The sequence below is a fragment of the Aulonocara stuartgranti genome, assembly GCF_965226115.1.
Source record: "Aulonocara stuartgranti genome assembly, chromosome: 3".
NCBI lineage: Eukaryota > Metazoa > Chordata > Actinopteri > Cichliformes > Cichlidae > Aulonocara > Aulonocara stuartgranti.
The window spans coordinates 31,332,067-31,355,286 of record NC_138941.1 but is presented as its reverse complement, the minus strand read 5'-3'; the positions used below and the strand labels follow the sequence as shown (position 1 = coordinate 31,355,286).

At 40.9% G+C, this 23,220-nt stretch overlaps 1 protein-coding gene across 7 annotated transcripts in view; it reads right to left on the bottom strand.

Moving 5' to 3' along the window:
• pcxb (pyruvate carboxylase b) overlaps positions 1–23,220 on the bottom strand; it is a 323,320-nt gene that overhangs the window by 236,879 nt on the left and 63,221 nt on the right. For all 7 annotated transcript variants that reach the window (XM_082527995.1, XM_082527999.1, XM_082527997.1 and 4 more), the window contains one exon: positions 21,390–21,508. In XM_082527995.1, the coding sequence (XP_082384121.1) occupies positions 21,390–21,508 (119 nt within the window). The remainder of the gene's footprint in view (positions 1–21,389; positions 21,509–23,220) is intronic.

Here is a 23,220-nt window from a genome sequence, read left to right as displayed (position 1 = left end):
TCATGCAAACAGACTGTCCATCCTGTGCAGGTAGAACAAAATAAACATGCATCATAATGCAAATAGGAAACTGGCGATGTTAGATATACTGAGTGTAATGATTACTGTCAGTCTCGATAATGGAGTGTCAAGTTTGTCACGAGTATTTCCACAGAGACTATATTTGAACAGGCTCCCCAAGTATAAATCACAAATACTGTTAGCAATTTGTTTTTGTTTTTTTATTTCCCCCATTCCTCTGAGAAAACAATGTCACCCACATCTCATTTATTAGTCTGCAACCCCGACAGTCACACAGTTGGACACACAGCGTAATGTCGTGGCTGGTTATAGGCAAGATTGAGATTTTCACTTTTAGTCATCAAGCTTTGTGTCGTTTTTTATAAAGTCCATATGATTATTGTACCAGGCAAGCCGCAGGACATTTATATATTTATTTTTAATTACACAAAGCAAGAAGTAATTCAGTCAAAGAGGGAGTTGTGTAAACGGCAATGAAAAAGAAAAATGGATCATTTTTATGAAAAGGAAAAGCAAGCAATAAAAGTGGATTCAAATAGTTTAAAAACAGCACCTTCTGGCAGAGGTTTTGAAAAGAGCTAACAATTTATGAAATGAATCGTTGTTAATGTATCTGCAGTTGAGAAACTGAACAGTCAGGTCAACCCCCAACTACAGTCAGCCTGCACAGCTTATATTGCTGAATTGTATGCATGAAATGTTATGCAGGCCCAAGCAGATGTTTTGCCTTGAAGGCAAACAGACAGACATTGCTTCGTTTCCCTTTTAACTACAAGAAATCCAACATCTCTAACAAACACGGCTGGGATGGCAGCTTTGTCCTTACAACATGCTTTATTAACTTAAGATGAACTCAACATGATCTTACTGCTTGACCCATGAGCTATCCAAAGACTGATCTGAAATCACTGATCATTAAAACTCTGAGACAGCATGGAAGCAGCAGACTCATGGACTCATGCAAGTCCTCATTTACACTTGACTTGTATCTCAACTTTATATTTGCACTGCGCTACATTTCAAGGCTTTCACGGGATCTAACAGGAGTAAGAGCTCTGAGCATAAGATCTAGACTCATGTGTAAAATTGATCTGCTCTGAGACACTGTGGAGGTGATTAGACTTGGATAGACCTGATGTCTGTGTCCACAGCTTAATATTAACTCAACACTGCTGGTTTGAAATGAAACCTACCCGCAGACCTAAATTTTATTTTAAGCTCTCAATTTGCAAATCTGCATCCTAAAATAACCCTTAAACATTAAATAAGGTGATATTAAGTAAACATCACCATCAACAAGGTCTACAATGAGTGCACAAGCTGCAATGAAATCATCAAGTAGGCTTCTGCCAGTTGCAAAATTCCCTTTGAACTGGGCCCAAAACTGAGCCTGAAGGTAAAACAGCAAAAAAACCCTCTAAAGTCCCACAAGCCCCCATGAACCCTGAAAAATCCCTCATACACCTACGCAACACTCGAACATGTTTATCCTGTGTGCTTCACTCTTATCTGTATTCCAGGTACCTCGTCTCAAAGCAAGAGGCAATCATGCAACATGTGTTTTGAGACCTTTGAAAGTTAAGCCTAGTCTTCTACTCTTATTTTTCCAAGTACAATTAGTCAGTCAGTCAATATGACATGGATGAAACCTGACTTTCAAGCACTTTTGGGGGGGTTTTAATTAATGGAATTTCGAAACATATTTTGATATTGGATCACCTATAATCAGCTTCTTCTAGATAGATGAAAATTATACAATTAACACCTTTTGAGTTGCTCAGCAACCTAATTGTATCCTGCTACCCTGCAGAATTATGGTGAAAATATAATTATATATCTACCTGCCTAGGAAGAAGAAAAAAAAAAAAGAAAGAAACTGGAATAGTGCATTTCAAGGGGTTGAACTTAAATTTAAATTAAATTTCTCTTAAAGTCTCCAAAGATGTACATGGAAAACAACAACCACACCAGCAGACACACGAAAAACACCACAAAAATGCAGAAGTCCATACAGGGCTGATAAAAGGCAATCCAAGTTCCCTCACTCGGAAAATTGCACAGTTGAAGTCACAAATCGAGACAGGGAGGAAAGACGCAGATAAATAACCCACCTCCCTCAAACACCCACGCAATCACAGCCACAGCTATGCAAGTCAACATACTAAATACACATGTAGTTAAAAATCCATCATGTGTGTCACACTCAAAGATATCCAAGAGGAAGCGAGCAAACGGCGCATGTAAACAGAGTTATGAAACCATACAAACAGACAAAGAGATAGATATACACCGAGACACGGGGCCATGAGTCAGACCAACCAGATAACGTGATAAGTATAAAATATGAGCTTTGGCAGAATAAAATGGAGGCAACAACAATAAGGAGAGAGTACAAAGGCTAGAAAAACGATATGCAATAAATACAGCGTGAAAGAGAAGAATGAGGAGAGCGGGGCAGAGAAAGAACAAAATGAATTATGTGCAGATGAGTTAATGGTGAGCAGCACATTCAGAGAAGCAAACGGAGGCAATAGGGTCACAAAAAAGGATGGTGACTAGAAGGAGAATTTTAGAAAGCACAAGAAACAAAGGTCGGTTTAACTAAAAACTAAGAAAAGTCAAGCTCAACCCAGAGTTTACTCATGAAGACGTGAGACTTTCTTCTTATTGAGCTGCAGATTAAAATGCATTTGATTATCTACTGAGCGTTTATTGAAGCAGGCCGCTGCATACAGCAGCTACTCAAAGCTACACTGTCCACACTCATCACAAAGGAGCACGTCAGCGCAACATTTTCCTCTCTGATGTGATTTTACTTGTTGACAAATTGATGTCTATAGCAAACAGTGATGTCACAGGTAAAGCTGATCAGATGGATCTGTCAATGACGTCCTTTGGTCCGTCTTTAGAATAAAGGAGCATCACTGGTCTTATCCTTTTAATATACAGCTCGTGTTATTACCGTCAGTGCCACAGCTAATTATTTTAGTTCTGCAGAAAAATAAGAAAGCACACATGGTTCTCAGACGCATACATCGATGCATTCAGGGACCTGTGACATTTTTGTGAAATTTGGTAACCTTACTGGTGGAATTTTCTTTAGACAAATCAAGGATGAAATCCAGTCGCACAAAGTCTCAGGGGATTCCTCTCTATACCGAAGCGAAAAGGGAAATATTTCTAATTAAACCCACTGCTCAGAGCACACTCAATTTCCTTTTAATGTATGGACATTTATGTTTCTTGTGTTCGCGTGTAAGAAATATCTTTCTTGACACAAGCAGAGGCATTTGAGACAATTTATGTGGAAGCTGATTAAATATATGATCTGCTCAGTAGCTAGGCCTGCTGTATGCCAGACAGCACAGCGAGGCAGCAAAGCTTCCTTTACGTGTAGCTGAAAGGGATTTCATCTGTCATTTCAGCCCATTATATTCCACTCACAGATCTCTGCCTAACAAGCTGGTGAATCATTTGAATGCAAGCAGCAGAGCTTGGCATCTATTTTGCTAGTCGGTGTGTGGGTGTGACAACCTAACAATATTGACAAACATGACCTGCGATTGGCTGGTTCAAACAGACAACGCTCCAGCACCTTTTCACACAAGCATCAGCGGGTCGAATGTACAGTATGTCACACAAAGTGAATCAGTGCTTGACAAATCCCTTGTGGTTCATGACTGCGCAGTGAAGTCAGAAATGAAACTGACATCTTCATTAGTAAGTCTTCAGCGAGAGCCAAGCCGCTTTTGCTGCTCCTCTTTGGTGGCAGACAACATTTAAAGCCAAGGAGAAAGAAAAAGCAGTCACTTGCATCTCCAGCTTAGGGGGAAGACTGACGTATGGCCCCCAGGTCCCCACCCGCTCCCATCCCCCAGACGCATGTCTGTCCCAAGGCCTAACCACTAAATGCCTCCCTCTGATGCGCACTCCCTCTGGTCTTCATCACGTGTTTTAGAAGACTTTGTTCAGAAGCCCTGAGCCCCGGGGAAAAGCTTTGGATGAATCCAAAGGGGATTACTGGACAAAATGTATGGAAATTACAGTTTAATTTATCATTTAAGCTATGGTAATTCATGCAAATACAGTTCTAATAATTCCAGCCTTGGGTTTAAATGGTGGCGCTCATATGGCTGTGCAGTCCTCATACATGTAGAGGACAGTGATATAGTGCAGGAAGTGTAGCGCAACTTCTAATTTGTCTCTTAAATGTGAACAAGAAAATCTAAAGACAGAAACCATGACAAACACCACAAGGACACAAAAGCAGGCATTACTTTAAGATACAAACCGATAGCATATAACTGCTAATATTGTAGTCTACATCCATATCCATTTAGTATATGCGGGTAAAGTTTAATAGTGAGAATATAAGCAGCAGATTCTTTTTAGGATCCAACTAAATATGAAATATGCCCACAATCTGCTTATGTGTCTGAGTTGTGGGGAGGATGGAAGCAAACGCATAAAGGTAAGTTGATGAGCAAAATCCTTTGCCTCTCGCTCATTTTCTGTGAAGAACATATCAAATACAAACACATTTTAAGTGATTTCACACTAAACCCGGCTACACATTCTTATCACACATGTGGCATCCAGTCCACTGGACCAATGGGTCATAAAAGCGTGGAGGTGCTGTGCCCCTTCACTCCTACACGTCGTGCTATAACAGTTAATCTTACACAAAAATGACTCAACTTTTCACTGCTGATGCAGTCTTAGAAAATGCATCTGTAATAGGACGTGTTCCCCGAGCTGACCTCTCTTCTAAACCCTGTAGCAACAAAAACAACTGCAACGTGTGACACAGCATAAAAGCATCAAGCACACAAAGTACATATGCAAATTGATGCGTAGCAGAAAAAAAAAAACCCCCACCACATTTGGCACGTCTGTTAAGTATTTTGACATAAATTCGTTTAATGGCACAGTAATGTAGTGGATCTACCAGATTCGTAAACATCGGATGAACAACAAAAATATGAAGAACACAACAGGGATGAAAACAAACATGCCTGAGTAAGTGATGAAGCGACTCTGCCTGTAAGGCACATTTTAAGCTCAAGCCTTTTTGTCTTGCACCTCCTTACAGCCTCGATGCTAATGGCTACTACCAACAGCTCCATTCATAATTAATAACCAAACGCTTTCATGTTCTCATCCATATATTTTTATTAGACAGGATGACTTGACTAAATATAGAAAATTATTCAGAGACCTCAGTCCTTAGTGTACATAAAAACTGAAATAAAAATGGCAGCTGTCATGATTATCATGATAAGCTTACTTCCTGTTATCATAAATAGCCTCCACTCACTCTCCCACTCACATGAATGAGATTCTCCCCTGGCGTTCACACACACACACAGCTACATCCCTCATTCTTATTCATATGCTTACTTCTCAATCACTCACTGTATGCTTCGCTGCACAATTATAATCACCTTAAAATTATTTTATGACGTGCTCACAAAACCAAACCAAACTCCTCAGAGTGCATGCACACACACACACTCACGAGTACACTTCATCACACACACAGCACAAAATGGCTAGATTCAGTTGGAAAATGTGCCGCTTAGACACATTCTTTACATCAACATCAAAGCATACTGTACTATAAACATACACACGTTTTATCAGAACACATGCACACCCTGACAATTACTACAATCATTATCTGCAATATTACAAGGGAAAGCATGTCCTCTGCACTGCTTAGTAGTATTTGCCTGCCAGTGGTTATTTTACGGACACGCACGCAACAAACCCTGCGTGGCCAGAGGAGAAGAGGTGGATTGTTTACTGCGGCGTGTGTTTGTGGTGCCGAGGACCACAGAGACAGGCAAGCGTAAACAAAGAGGAAGGGCATGAACAGGAGCAGAAAGCAAAAGAAAGTGGTTCAGTTAGGAAGTGCAAGAGGAAGCAATGACTGGAACAATTAAAAAAATTATTTTTTTATTATTTTTTTTTTTTAAATCAAGGTAATTTGATCAGCAGATGGAGCGAGGGAAATGAATTCAGTGCGGTCAACTGCATGGCTGTATGTAGTTTATGAGATCTTAATTAAAAATAAATGCACAGTGACTTTGAATTGACCTTTCCTCTAATATCTTAATATAGTTAATGTGCCAAGAAACACGAGAAAGGCAAAGAGTTGAGAGAACTGAAGAGGGAGGGGGATAATTGCTGATGTGGCAGCAACTTCTTCAACTCCCACGTTGAGAAAGGAAATCAAAGCCAAGAGCAGAGAGCTGGAGATGCTGGCTGCTGAACTGAATATTCAATGAGGAGGAAATTAAAAAGAAGGACAGAACAAAAGGAAGATAGACGATTAAAAAAAAAAAGAGAGAATGAAAGACAAGCAAAAAGAGGGAAAAAGAGGCTTGACGAGAAAATGAAGGGTAGATAAAAGGCGTTATTATGCATCATGGCAAAGAGCGTTACAGTAAAACATATTCATGCAGGAATTCTCTAGACTCAGACATATCTAACCGACGCAGACTTTGAACTATGGTCCAGCAGGCTGATGCGCTTTATTCTTACAGAGGCTCTGGGTCACTCAATTCGTCTTTTAATTCACCTCGCGTCCTTTTCCCTTTTCCAGTTCCACCCCTCGTTTGTCAGACTCTTGTCAAATGATGTGAGGCTTTGTTACTTTCTGTCTTTCTTACTCCCTACTAACGCTTTCTCAGCCTGATGATGATTGAGAGTGGTCATTTCAGACTAATTAGCAAGCCTAGACAGACAAATAACCAGGTGCAGCACACACATTTTCTCTCAAGCGCCGCTATATTAATGCATGCACGCATATCCACGTATATGCACGCAGAGGCTAGAAGAAGGGTGCTGTACTTTCTCTCAAGTACACATGAACACACACATAACCAAAAGCAATAAAGCCCAAAATAATGTTAACTCAGTTTGTCTGACACACAGGATCCAATTTCCTGCAACTTTGTCTGGAAATTTGACAAAATAGAAGCAATAAAAGCATGAGAACACTTTTGTTTTTGCTCGATAGACAATCATAATCTTGTTGCAGCACTTCTAAAAAGGCCATATTCCATGGCAGCTTCTTCATCTGCTCATCCTGTTGCTGCATTAAGAGCTAAATGTAATGAAGGCATTTCTCTCAAACACTGCCTCTTATTGTCTCTCTCACCATTTCAAAGAGCAAAACGGCACAGCGGGCCATTTATGTAGTCGTACTCGTTTTTTCTCAACTGTCATAAACCGTAGTCCTCAAACATGAAGTATTAGATAACATCAGGTTCTGATTTCCTCATTAACACTTAATATCGTACAGCAGATACTGGTTACTCCACATCACAACACATGTAACTATACAAGACTCATTTAGTACGGCCAATCCTCACGATTATGGATTTAAAAATAAAAAAAATACCACCACCAGCTTTAAGAGATTACCCTCACCAACTAGCCTCACCTCTCCCCCCCCACTGTCACTCAGCACCAGATCCCCACAGGGCTGCGTTCTCAGCCCCCTACTATATGTCCTATACACATGTATGCACACCAACCCATGACACAAACATGGTTGGGCTCCCACCGTTGCTGAAGCTGAACATACTTAAATTTAATAATGGACTTCAGGAGACACAGACAGGACCACTCCCCTATAAAGGGAGAATGGGTGAAACCTGTCTCCACCTTTTCTGGCCACTCATATCTCAGCTGGTCTCACCTGGACCCACAGCACCATTACCTTGGTAAAGAAGGCTCAGCAGCAGCTGCATTTGCGTGTCCTCAGGAAGAACAACCTGGACCAGATGCTGCTTCTGGCCTTCTACCGCTCCTCAGTGGAGAGCGTGCTCTCCCACTTCCTGGGTGTTTGGTATGCAGGGGCCAGAACTGAGAACAGGAAGGCTGTGCAGAGAGTAACAATAAACTAATTGGCTGCCCTCTGCCACTCCTGAAGGCCATCACCACATCCTCCCTTCTCAGTAAAACAAGGGCCATCACAGGTGACCCCTTGTACCCCGACCACCACCTGGTTTGATCCGCTACCCTCTGGTCAGAGCACTCAGGTCATTCAGGTCCCACGCCTCCAGACTTAACAGCTTCTTCCCCTGGGCCATTTGGACGATTCCCCACCCCTACCCTATTCTATCACCGCACAGATTAATCAGTGCAAGAACTCCAAACAACTGAAATGTTAGACTTAACATCGAACACAGCAATGCAAGAACGTGTTTATCAGTTTCACTGTGACACAAAAGCACATCGCACAGTCAGTACAGCTCACATGCAAGCTACTGTTTAAAAATCGTCGATTGGCTATGTCAGTGATGAATTTGATGGATTTTGTTAAGTAACCATGCACAATTTATTTTCAACATAACACCGACTGTTGGTGGCAACAGGTTGTTTATTTCCATCTTGCAATACAACAGGTTTAACTGTCTTTTCTTGTGGGTTAAAAGCTGCCTGGAAAGCTTCATTTTTTCCTGCCAAGAATGGAAAACAACTGGCAAGACAACGATGAAATGAAGATGCTGCACAAAATATAATGGCTTCCTCCCAAAGTTCTGTTATTACTCAAGAAAAAAAACCCTCTTTAGTCCAAGTCTGCTGCAGATATTGCATGGACTGCATGTTTGTAGATCTGGCCATGTCACTCATTTGAAACTTAATACACATGAGCACATATTAGATTTTTTGCATTCTATTTATAGAATCTAAAAAACGCAGCAGCTGCAGAGGCTGTCATGAAGCAGATACTTTCCTTTATATGACATTTATACTTGTTTTGTATGTGAATTTTGACAGGATAGAGTCTCAAACTGTACTTTAAACAATTACTGCATATAGTCAACTGTTGCAACTTTGCCTTACTGACCACAACTTTTATCCTGTGCTACAACAAATTAGCATTCAAACACCACCACTCTCACATGTTTGTGAGGTTTGTTAATTAAAAATAATTAATGGTATTACCAAAGCAATAAATGCTGAGTCATTTTGCATTTGTCATTTATAAGCTAGCAACAATAACTAAAAGCAGTTTTTCCAGATATGACGCTGAAGCCAGAGCTTTCTGTACCATATATCAGACTGTTCGTCTTTAGTGTTGAAGGTGAGATATGGTTCACATGAGGTGTACCTGTGATTGTTTTCAGGGATTTGAATTGATGGAGCTTGATGGGGTGACTCAAACAGAGGATGTAGGCACTGACTGAGAAACATTTATGGTTGGAAGGTGGAGCAGCTTCATTTGTTAGGACAATTTCCACACTGGAAATATTCTGCTAACTGTAAATGAACTGTTAGAATTTCTTATTGCGATTTCCTTATTTCTTTCTTATTCTGAACTGAATATCGACTTGACACATGTGTAGGAATGGAAATTGATAATTTAGTGATTCACGATCGATTCAAATGTCTGTTGAAGCATTTCCCGTCTTTGTTGTGGTAAGTTTTGGAGTCTCCACTCAAAAGTCATTACTACATATATTACACCGAACACTTTTCGTTAAAGTAATGTAGTACGTTTCTTAATTATTCCCAGGAGAAAGTAATTTGTTATACTACTCGTTACATTACTTTTCTGTTACTCTGTAAAAATAGCTGAAACAGTCTCATAATCCCCATTTAACATAAACCTGAGGCTACAACCCCAAACACCAACAGAAACTGCTAATGAGGATGCACATCTAAGCTCTTTCACTTAGAATACAAAGCTGACCACACAAAGCAAAGATAAAAACAAGCACAAAAAGGGGAGGCTGCAGACTAAATGCTTATCTGCTTGTTACCTGTTGAAGTTCAGGATCTGGGGCCCGTTCTTCGTACCTCGCTAAGTAAGTTAGCTGGATTAGATTGTTGATGATTTCGTGTGATCCTGGATCGTTCAGTTCCCCGAAGCTCATCCGGGACTTGCTGTCATAGCAACAGAGCCGTAAGCGTAAACCTGCTCGGGAGCAGGTTCACTTTATGTAAACAGGATTAGCTCGCGGCCACGCAGGTATGTCCGCTTCATTTATACGAAAGCAACAGCGATATTCCACCACTGTTTCACCATAAATAAATAACATCAATGTAACTAAAGATAATGCAGCACTTGATCCTTTTATTGATGTCACACAGATACATACAGGTCATTTCCTAAAAAAGGGAAATGTACTATTAACATTCTATTACATGTATGTGATTATTACAGATGTAATTCATATTTTAGAGTAGTAATTGTAAATTACTTCGTGTAATCAAGATGAGAGACCACGGCTATAAAAGCGAAGGTGGATTTGGGAAGTCTGTCGCAGCCATGTCCTGTCCGTTTACGCGAGCCACCCATTGCAAGATTGATAAGGAGAGTCCTCAGAATCCAGCGTATATTGCGGGACAGATAGGATCCTTTAGCTCAGCGTGACAGTGTGCTCATAGAGAGATATCGATTTTCCCGTGAGGGTATTATTTACTTAACCAACTTGTTGACGAGGGGGTGCAGGACCACCACCTGTCTTTTTTTTGCTCTGCCCTTTTCTTGGTTGCTTTTATGAACAAACAAATAGATTATTTCAGGGTCTCTGTCCAAGAGACGACAAGCAATATAAGTGATAAATATTACCATTCTGTAGAATATTCTTATATTTCACTTTTACTTGTTCCCATGTTCTAGTGGGTCCTGTTGTGGCTCTAATGTGAAAGGGGATATAATATAACAATATAATATAATGTAATATAATATTGGATAATATAGTGTAATATAATAAATCTATGAATAAATAATAAAGTGACTGAATAGTGGTATTGTCATGCGCTTTGGGTGCCTTGAAAAGCGCTATATAAACCCACTCCATTATTATTGTTATTATTGAATTACTTACGAGTTTAATTTGTCAGCAACTTTCTGCCAGCCCTCTCTCCTTGCTTTTGCAGCCTTTGCAGTGTTCCCTTGCGTTTTAATTAAACTCTGAAACTCCTGAAATCCCTCAATCAAGAGTTCTTGCTCTGCTGCCGGAAAATACCGAGCCGAGCGCGCCCCTTCGACATTTTCGCCGACCAATCAGCGGGTTGCCGATCAATGTTTCTACTATCGATGCGTAGCCCCTTTTACGACACCCAGTGATGTCACATTACTGCGTCCAGCTGTACTAATCGTCAACAACAGGTATGTTCGGGGAACCGGATTAGCGAGCTCACGGTTAGCGCGATGGTTTGGTCTTGGATGTGTCATTTGATCTTGGATGTAGTAAGCGACGTACGAAGAACGGGCCCCTGGCTGCTTTCACTCTGGGTTAACGGCTAGCTTAGCATACAGTACAATACAAATGTATTTATATAGCACGTTTAAAACCAGGTTACACAAAGTGTTTCACAAAGCAAATGACAAATGATTACACTGAGCAATAAAATATTTAAAAACAGTAAAACGAAGAACAAAATCCTTAGTGATTAGAGATAGGGAGTAGGGCTGAACGATTATGGAAAATAATCTAATTGCGATTTTTTGCCCCAATATTGCGATTGCGATGCGATATGCGATTATTTTTTAAGGTCTTTGTCTTCTGTATTATTAAACAAAGACAAGCAATACATCATATAGTATGGCCAATACTATATTACATTAATTTTAAACTGTTCTTTCCTGGAAGACAGACCTCTGTTATGATGACATGAGGTGATGCATGAATTGATGACTGACATTTTTATTTAACTTCTTCAATCACAACAGTATATTTGAACATACACAATAGTTTATTTTTAGTTTACAAACATCTGAGCATAAAGTGCTGACAAGGAACCCTGGTGTAAACATTAAAATGAAAGTCAGTACAATGTGCAGATTGCAGAAATATACATAAACAAAATCAGTGGCTTTACCACACTCAGTTTTTCGTTTAACCCGAGCAGCGAAACTCCGCGGTGATCTGAAAATGATGTGCCGGGAGTTGTGCCGTTCTCGGCCGCATCAGTAACCCTCGAGCTCCCGGCTAGCTGTCGAGCTGGTGGGTAGCAGACGCCTCTGAAAACGTCGAAGCACTTTTGCAATATGAAAATATGTTAAAAGTTTATTTTGTGACCCAGAAAGATTAGTATGAGTAATTTTAAAACTTAGTAGCGGCCGCCATTGTTGGAAACTGGAGTTTGGCTGGGCCGCGCTATGAATTCTGGGATATGGTAGTAATTTGGACAGCCTTCGGCGCGTCGCTGTGACGTAATCGGTCTACAAATGCGGCCTCAGGAGGATGCAGCCCATGAATTTGGACATGTCCAGAGTATAATCGCAGCCTTTGCGGTTAGAAAATTGCACTTGATCATGTCGCGATATTATCGCAAATGCGATATATCGTTTAGCCCTAGTTAGGAGGAGAGCCGCAGCATTCTGGACAAGTTGAAATTGTTGGAGGTGAATGAGTTGGAGTCCAGTGTAGAGAGTTACAATAATAAAGTCTGGGGGTCAGGAAGGCATGGATAATTTTTTCAAGGTCTTTGCGCAGTATTAACCGTTTGACCTTAGAAATTTGGCGCGATTGAAAAAAGCCAGAACCAACCACAGAGGAAACCCGTTTTTCCAGCTTAAATCAACTATCTGGGAGTACATCTAGATTACTTACACTGTCTGTAATAAAGCTAGCAAAAGGACCAAATCCAGCAGCTAGCTGATCATATGGAGTATGACTATCAAATAACATGATCTCAGTTTTCTTCTCATTTAAAATGAGAGAGTTGTCCGACAGCCACTCTGACCTCTTTCAAGCAGTCAGACAGGTGATTCAAAGGAGCTGGCAGGTCATCAGACAATTTGAAATAGATTTGAATGTCATCAGCATAAAAGTGACAGGACATTCTATACTTGTCAAAGATGGAACCCAGGGGTAACATGTACAAGGCAAACCGTAATGAGGCCCAACACAGAACCCTGCGGTACTCCACAACAAAGAGAAGCAGTGGCAGACTTGCATTTGCAAACATCCAGCCTTTTGTGCAATAAAAACAAACGTCCATATCCGCGCTGTAGACAACGTCGCCGTTTTCCCCTGACATGCAAACTGAAAGCTGATTGTAGCGAGAGTCCAAGAACCGATAAGCGGGATCGATGGGCAGACTAACAAGTCCAAGAAATTTGACTGAGAACCGCTTTTCTACAACTGGTTCTCGATTTCCATCACTACATATGTACTAGTTCAGGAACTCGTGTGCACTCTTTGCGAGGCCTATATGAAGACGTATGAAGATTTAAAATTTAATTTAAAAACCCCTTTTTCCACAACAGCCACACAATCGCTCACTGTCTCTTTAGAATACTCAGAGCCCAGCATGAGCCTGGGGGTATAATTATATCACTTTAGGATCTAAAGGACTCCTGTCCACCAATCAACCGAATGTGCAGGGTCCCTTGACAGCATGTGGACACTCACACACACACACCCTGACTTGGTGCACACAGTCACTCAGAAACACACACTGAACGTACAAAGGAAAGATCATTTACAGCTAAATTACAGACAAATTGAACCTTGAGAGAGGAGAAGTTCAAAGACAGAGCTGGAGCTGAATGCAGAGGCGGTCTCGCAGTCTTTCACAAACACACTTGTGCCTTTCAGACAGACGAGCGTCTCTCACACACAGGGTATACCTCCCAGGCAAAATGTATCTTACATTTATCTCACATTTTGTCTGTCGCATACGCAGACACCCCAGACAGAACTGCCTCCATTGTTGAAGAATTCGGGAAAGCAGGAACACAGATGAATAGGTATTTGCACAATGTTCCCTGTGTATTTCTGAGTGTGCGCACGTCTTCGTTGATGCCTTTGGACTTGAAAATCTTTCATTACGGGGGCGTATTTGTGTGTGCATCTATGAATGAGAGTGAGGTGCGAGTGAGTGAGTGTGTTCATTCCGATTACAGATTGTGGTATTCCGCCTCCTCACTGACACTTGTGTACGTGCTCATTACCACTGCTGAGAGAAAGAGCAAAGCAAAAGCAGCAGCGAAAAGTTAGAGGATGCCTTCTCAGTCAAAAAGACACCACCCTGTCAAGACGCCAGAGCTGTGGAAAACCAAAAAAGACAACTACTATCAGAGCAATGTGGAGAGAAGGTGGAGGAGAAGTGAAAAGAGCATCTGTTATGGGAGAGCAAGCGGGAGGACATATGGAAACATAGGAAGAATGTTTAAGAAGAAAAATCTAAGGTTTGTGGCGATATCAGCAGATGTGTCATTGCTATTTGTCTTTACAGACTTACTGTGTTTGCACCTGCACAGATTTATCGGAAGTGGACAATGCAGGAAAAGAAACTCACAGTACAGAACTGCTTATTTAATGCAAACGTCTTTACACTCATTTGTACTGAGACAGAACTGGGGCTGGTCTCACTGGATTGGTTAAGGCATCCTGCAATGTGAGGTCTATGTGCTAATGGGTCTCAGGTGATTCTTCCCTGCTAGCAAACTCCTGCCCGAGTAGAAGAACAATTCATCTGTAGTGTCCGCAGATATAACCCTGGCCTTACTTCTTCAGTTTCTTGACTAACTACATAATATTTGTCATGGAGTTATGTAGCATTAACTAAACCACTGACCCACGAAACAGTATAGATAATCACCCAATATATGACCTGCTTTATGAATATGGGAGCAAGAGTGTGCCCAAATTTTAACCAGTGACTTTTAAACATTCTTCCAAAGGTCGCATGTGAGAGCAATTATGTCCTCTCCACAGCACCTCCTCATAAAGTTCAGTGTCAAATTGAAGATTCTGATTACAACTTCCACAGCTCTTCATGTCAGGCGCCTTCCTTTATTGGCAAACTTCTAAATTCACACATAACTACGATGTATGAGGTCAGCTCATCAGTGCTTCCTGGTGGCACGTCTGTCCAGGTGAAAGTCAAAATGAGACTGGAGATTTTGACTTTCGAGGTCAGGAAGTTTTTTTTCCTCCATTGGACTTGAGATCTGTGGACACTTAATAAAAGATGCTTAAGACATCTGTGTAGGCCTGATTTCAGCCATTTATACCAGGTTAACTGCTGCATCTTAGTATATCATGTGTGAAGCTGCCTTTGCAATGTCACTTCATTACTTCAAAGCTATTCTTTAACCATCTTTCATGTTGTCTGCTGCCTGCACTAGTACATGAATGAATGGAGCCAGAAAGACAGGCAGGTACAGAGTGATGAGACAGCAGGATAAGAGAGCAGACTGAGAGACTGAGGACAAAAAAAAAAAAAAGGAGAAGTTCATAAAGGGACAAAGAATGGATGAGGCAAAGGTGAACTTAAGGACAGAGATTGTGAGAGATGAATGAAAATGGATGTTGAGGTGAATACGAATGAGAGGAGAGGATGACACAGAAGAGATGGATATGGGGGAGGAGAGCAAGGAGAGGGGTAGAGAAGGAGTCACGGCTCTGACAGAGAGCGGTAGATACGGAGGGAGGAACTGACAGGGCTGAAAGGATGGTGCAGGGAGACGGGAAGAGCGAACAGGAGGCAATGGTGTGACAAAGAGAAGGGAGGGCTGGAGAAATGGGCAGAGGTCAAGAAATAAATGCGCCAAGTTGGTTGAGGAAAGACAGATGAAGGGAACAGCCTGAGGGAGGAGCGACAGAAGAGGCAGAATGGTATGGAGGAAGAGGCGATGGAGGATTAAAGAGAGAGATGGAGGCAACTTTGATACATGAAAGTATACGTATTATATTAACCCTCGCTGCAGATAGCATCCTATTACTACCAGCTTAGCTTCTCACTGGAGACACTAACATGTATAGAAATAAGGGATCTGCATAACGTTTGATCACTCCTGTTTGCAGTCAGGTGAAGTAGTGGCACTCTACTTATCCAGTATCCCCGTGTGGATGGAAAGTGAAGATAAGAAATGTACATGTGCAGGTTGTACTTTTTTTCCTTTAAAGAGGAGTGAGTGGGCTTTGAGGAGCACCGTGTTCAGGTGGATTTTTGTGAGCCCCGCCTCCCTCTGTTATTTGGGCACAGTATGCCTTGTGGGACTGTTTTCATACATTTAAAAATCAAAATACAAATACCCAGCTCCACATCAGCCCAATGTTGAGAACCAAAATTCTTAAATAGCTGCTGGCAACAGAGGAAAAATCTGCTCCAAACCTCATGTCAACAAACATTTTTACTGCTAGATAGTTCAGGCGAGATAAAGCCAACATTTGGAGACCTCTAGAGATTCACGGGAGAGTTATTGTTTTGTTCGAAGCCACTGACTCTACTTGTACTTTTGGTGCCAAATTTCAACTACACTGGATGACAAGAGTTCAAATGGTTGAGGGTGAAGCATAGTCCAAAAGGACACTGCGGCAGCCTGTGTTTTAGCCAGCCGCAGGCCACTTCTTGGACCCTGCTCTCCTGTCAACTCTCCACATTATCCAGCTACATACACGAAGAGAAACCCACACCTGTGGACTTATGTTGCCGTTTTTAAGTGGAAATGATATGAGCACCATTACATGAAGCATCAACTCCTGCAAAGCCTGCCAAGGATTACAGGTGATAATGGACATCCAGTAATCCACACATACACGACAGAAAGAGGAAAACTAGAAAACCCAAAAAGTGACAGACATCAAACATAGAAGAGATAAGGAATAAAGATGTGGAGTAAGAATGACTAATTTAAGGGAGATAATCCAATTACATGATTGTAGGGCTTACTGGCATGGTGACCATCGGACGTACATAAATGTTTTGAATGAGCGTGCAGAGGGAGGATTAAGGTATAAAATTAAACTAGGACTCCGCTGCAGCCAGGTTGGAGAAAGCTAAATTGAACAGAGAATACAGAATGAATTAAACTGAAGATATTAAAGTGGTGAAAAACAATGTTGGAAGAGCGCGGGGGAATGAACGGCGAGTTCAGCAGAGAGTTTCAGAACTTGGTAAAATATTTCCCTGACAAGTCTGTTAATAAGAGTGCATTTCGCATGAAAACAAGAACTAATGTGCTCACACCTCAGGTTGGAAGTGCAGTCAAGTGAAACGGAGAGCTCAAAGATGAATGGACGCAGTAAAGCCCTAATACAGTTTTCACTTGTCGTTTGCGCGCAAATGCAATGTTAGTCTCAAAAGTACATTTCCTCTACAATTAAGACGAATATACACTGAACTTCACCTTTTCAGGCACTGTTCTCTTTCCAGCCGTCATCGGGAGTAACCCTACCCTGGCTGCTTTGAGCTAAACCTGAAATGAAAGCTGTGCGTGTGACAGCTGAAACTTTCAAACACGTTTCACAGGGAGAGCTGCCCAGATTCAAGTAATTACTGCACTCCTGCCAATTCAAATGACCCCAATTCCCCAAAATGTCAAATTACCTCAGCTATATGGGGTTTTCTCTGCAGGATGAACAAAATATGACAAACTGCTGCAAGGACGGATAAGAGGGGATCCGTAATACATGAGAATGACTGTGTCAGTTTACTGTCTTGCTGATACAAGCAGGGGACAGGTGGATGAGGCTGCAGTGAAATAACGGGATAAAAAAAAAAAAAAACATGGATATACAATGTAGAAGTATTGCTCATATCTGGTGTTCACAAATAATGCAGAATGATGCAATAATACAGACGTCCTTGTTGAGTTGAAAGCAGATGAAATGTTAGTATGATATTGCCACAGTTCTTTGGCGTCCCTTTCCAGTTTCAAATATATTGGACTTGGCACGGCACTCAATAGCAGTACAGCAGTACGTGTTTACATCACGGCAATATCTGCTCCTCAAATATGAAATGCACGACTTATTATATACATGCCATCTTATTCTAACATTATTGCTTCCTAAAGACTATCCCAGTATAGCTCTGCTTAGTTTCTATCATTCATACGGCGACATGACTAAAGGAGAAAAAAGCAGATCAGGATCTAAGAATTGGTTTGTTTAAAAAGATAACACATTAAAGATATGTTTATGTAAACTCAAAGGTTTTTGGTGCCTTTTGCACAGTAGGAATGTTTCTAATATTAGTGCATCAGTCTTATGTTGAGCAGTTTTTGTTTCAGTGTTCTTATGAGCAGACCCATGTTTGCCATCTTTTCTTTCTGGTATGTACATGCTGCAAACGAATCGTTTCAATTATTGACACACTAACCACATCTCTGCACTTCAAGTCCAAAAGACACCAACACCGCCAACGTGCCCAGTTCAGTAACTCAAATTACCAACTTGTGCAAAGCCAAAGCATCTGCACCCCTAATAATGCAAATATAAGGGCAATAACAAGCACATAATAAACCATTTAAAAACACCAGAGTCATAAAATGACCCACCATAAAGCTGTGAATGCAGAGAGAAGCTAGCTGGAGACCAAAACCTCTTAAAAGCTATACATGGAACATTTAATTCTGTTGTTACACTTGGCATTTTTAATGTGAGAGCCTGGGAAATGACTCACTGAATATTTAAGGACATGGCTATTCCACAGCGGCTTCATTTTTTACCTCTGAAGGTTACTGCCTTTGTTTCGCACAATTACAGTTATTTACAACACTATAAACTATTAAGCTTAGCCAAGGCAGGGAAGGGGGGGAAAGAAAAAAGCAAAGCGCTTTTGAAAATAAACTATTTGACATTTTTGATAGGACTTAATGATGAACAATCTGCACACACACAGGGTTTGAAAACTACATGGCCCACTTCAAGTCCATGGAAGAATATCGAAACATGTTGCATGTGTGGGCACGGGATATCCAGGGGCTTAAATCAATAAACTGTACCTCTTAGGGGCACTGGCAAGGCAATACACTCAGCCACTTTTTCCAGGAACACCTGTTCAACTCCTAGTTAAAGCAAATATCTAATCAGCCAATCACATGGCAGCAACTCAACGCATTTAGGCATGTTGACACAGTCGTGATGGCCTTCTGAATTTCACTGAGCAGCAGCTGCTGACCGACTTTACTGGGATTTTTCTAAACAAATCGCTCTATGATTTACAGAGAATGGTCAGAAAACGAGGGAATATCTAGAGAGCAGCAGTTCTGTAGAAATGCCTTTTTGATGCCAGAAATCAGAGGAGAATGGCCAGACTGCTTCAAGCTGATTGGAAGCCCGTAGGCCATTTCCAAACAAACGTTAAACCTTAAAGCTGATGGCCTTCAGCAGCAGAAGCCCACACCAGGTGCCACTCCTGTTTGCTCGAACAAGAAACTAAGGATATAATACAGGCTCACCAAAAACTGCACACGTGTTGCTGATCACATCGATCCCTTTAATACAGTGTACACATCTGTTGATTTCCAGCAAGATAAAGCACCACTGAAAGTGGACCGTCTTTTAGGTACAACTATCAACTTGTACCTAATAAAGTGGCTTTCAAGTCTTTCTGGCTCCAAGTTTTAGGCACAAGACTTCTTGATACATTTCTGGTTTGAATAAAGCAAGCTCTCACCTAGTCAGACAACCCTGAACGCAAACTTCTCTTTAAACGACCAAAATCTGGACTGATAAGAAATGCCGAACCTTAAATGTCGTCTTTCGAATAATTAGTGCAATTACCTACAATTTAAGGGCACACACTTAAACGCAGAGTAATGAATGGTTTCAGAAGACCTTTCCAATGCTAGTAGTTCTTTGACTAAATTATCACCATAGCAAATATTTATTGATGTTTTTCCTCCACTCAGAGCTTATTAACTGTGCTGCAATGCAAATCCCTCAATCCTTTAAGAAAAAACAAGACCAACAGAAAGAAAAGCTAATGCAAGACAAGAGTGTGGAAACTGATTAAGAAGAAAGAAATCAAGTTGTCAGTCATGTGTTTGCCATGTGCAGCAGATGTTTTGTTTCCACCATCTGCCAATAACTTAGTGTTAGTAGCACTGGTTAGTGTGTCAGCTCCGTTTATTAATGCAGCAAATTAGGCAGAAAATCCTACATTAATTAGTCTAATTGTGGTTTTCTGTGTGTACACACATTAGTGCTAAAACCAAGATTTGTCAGTCTTTGTGCAACTCCAGTGCCAATGGATCTGTACCTATCTGGCATTTGTGTCTTATGTTGTGTCTCATCTGTGTTGTTTCAGCTGAGCAAATCTCACAGGTCATCAGTAGAGCAGAATGCTATTTATAGCTTTCATTATCCTCTCGTTCTCTCCTGTCCCATTTAAACTTGTTGTCTCTCGACCCTCCTCTGACCTCATCTTGCAGCTTCTCTCTTCACTGCTTCCACCTGCTCAGGTCCTCTTCTTTCTTAATCACCTCTGTCCTGCAGCCATCTCTTTGTACTTGTCAGCTTTCTGTCAATCTCCTCTTTCTCTGTCTTGTCCATTTCACCCTCTTTCTTGCTTTTTGACCATTTTTGCCTCCTCATGTACTTAAAACTCCACTCCTCTTCCATGTACCTCTAACATTCACTGCCTTTACCTGAGACAATTTTCAGAGCAGGAAGCTTTTTACATTGATGCTGCCAAAAGTGAAGCTTGATTATTCCGACAAAAAACCTGACGAAGATTAAACATTCTTTAAATATTTGGATGCTCACATGATGTAGTATTATTATTATTATTATTACCTACTTATATAACATATGCACAACATATGTTTTTTTCTTACCACAGCATTTTAAGCAGCTCGCGGTCTGGACCACAGCAACGCCTTGACTGTACAGCCATTCTTATTTGCTGCTATGCTCACTGTTCTATTGAAATACCCAGTTACAGTAGCTATTAGATTGCCTCATATGTGACTCTTGAATACTTTGATACACAGAGAAGCTGGCTCATTGACTGCAAGCTGCCCAGGTCCTATAGCTGCAAACAAGCCAAAAGTACCACCCTTCCACAACCGTGCTTGACAGTTTGAGGTGTTTATTTTTTACCAAACATGCCATTAAGAATTGATTAAAATTATTTTAATTTTTAAGGATTGAATGGTCTGATCTTAGGGTGCTGGGACATTTACCCGTGAGAAGATATTGACATCGAGTTTACACCCCAGCAAACTGCCAAAACCTGCTTTTATAGGTGTGCTCACACCTGCTGCTGATCAGTTAATCAAGAGCAGTTAATTAGTAGAACCTCGCTGCTGCTCACCCTCTTAATACCTACAGAAGCAGTAAGAGTATATTTAGCTTCTTACAGGACTGAGAATTATTTTTTCATGACTGTACATTTATTAAGCACCAAGACTTTCTCTCTTTATCTAAACAGATGTAGGTCTAGACTGAAGTAGTGACCCAGCTTTGCATTCTGTGCAGCTTGCAAGACAGCCACTGATTTATTTATTTTTCAACAATTAAGAAAACACAACCAACAACCTGATTTTTTTAGCATATCGGCAGGTCCTAGAGAATCCCCGTCTATGGACCAATCACCCCAAAGAAACACATGCAAAATGCAACGACCCCAGCATCTACAAAAGGTGAACTTCTACTCACTCTGTGATTTCTTCGGTGACCGTATGTTCAACCTGCAGTCTGGAGTTCACCTCTATGAAGTAGTGTTTGCCGTGTTTATCCACCAAGAACTCCACAGTTCCTGCATTCTCGTATCCAACCTGCAGCAAGAAAAGATCACATCAGAGCAATTTTATAGCTCTTAATTATCCAAGTTGTACTGGTAGCATTAGTTGTGTAAACAATCAAGCAGGTAAAGGGCAGTTTTCATCTTTCCTTAATGCAAAATCAGGTCATTAATCAAGAGGGATTTATTTCAATCTCAAACACCATTTTCTCTACCACCTTTCATCTACTACACTATAATTATAATCACAACCCTTGTCGTGTACTTTATACCGCCAATGTGTCGATGCTGTTGGGGATGAGATCTTGAAATGTCCTTTAAATGATGTGCACAGTGTAGAAGTGCCACAAGGAAATCATAAACAGAGCATAATAGGGGTGGACAAAGGGGTAGCTGTGGCTCAGGTACTGCCCACATACTCTATTCCAAGCGCCCTTGGGCATAGCAGGGAAACTCGCGTCTCCTTTTATAGCTGATCCAACATTTGCATGTGAACGGGCAAATGACAAACTGTGAGCTAATTACAGACTCCACCCTGGGCTTATTACATATTAACACCTCCACACCCAAAATGATAGATGGGATCCATAGAGAGAGACATATAGCATCAAAAGCTCCACAAATATTGGTTGTGCATTGGGTCAGATAACTGCTCACTGCCAATGTATTAAGTTTGTTTTCCCATCACTACTTTCTACTGGAAAGGGGATCTTCAATTAAGATGTCTGAGAAGTTTATATGAAGAAAATAAGGGATGATGGTTAAATAAGAAGTGTAAAAGACCAGGATCTAATACAGCTACGCATCTAAAATCTCTCACACTCACACAAGTCTGACCCTACAGGCTATGGTCAAGCAATCTAGTAATTGTCCTGTTGTGTTTAGCACCTGGAGGGACACCTTTGGGTCCTGTGGGCACCATAGTGCCGCCCCGAGCTGGGCTTCTTCTGGCATATACCACTGACAGCTGAACAGATTGGAAACTGAGAAGTCCTAAGGATGATTTAACACCCTGGGTTTTTGTTGTTTTTTGTTGTGTTGCAAAGCCATTTCTGATTAGTCGTTGTGGGTCTCAATGTTCTGAAGGGCTAGACCCCTGCTACATCGAAGTAGCGTCACCAACGAACACACAACAGTGCACATCAGGTGGAGTCAACCCTGTGCAGTGCATGGAAGCAAAAGTATAACAATGGAGCTACCAGTTCAGCAGATCACAAACATGTTGATTTTATACTGCACCTTGGAGGCACATAGGTCATTAATGATGAATAGGTTTTGACATTTCGTCTTAATGTGACTCACTTTCTAACAACAGCCTTCAAAAAAAAAGAAAAAGTGCAAACTACATCTCACGACTTCCACATAGTCAGCCAACAAATATTCTCTTTTTGGCACAGTTATGATGTTCTATTAATCAGAACTATGAAATCCACCATATAAAATTGCTTTGTTTTATGGAAAATTGCATTTTAACCTTATTTTCCAGAAAACAAAAGGCACTAAGGAGAATCACCAACTGGTTCTTTTCAATTTCCACTTTGATTTTAATGTCAAGCAGGATTTGCAGTTTTTTGAACTAGTTGTTTATTATAGTTCATGTTTCTTCCTTAGAGTTTTTGGAATGACTGTCTAAAAGAAACTAGTCTGGCACCCGATCGTAACTGTCCCAAACAAAATCTAACTATATAATCACCTTGTGTAATTGGTATTCTTTGAAATTGCACGACTCCAAATGCTTTCCTGCTC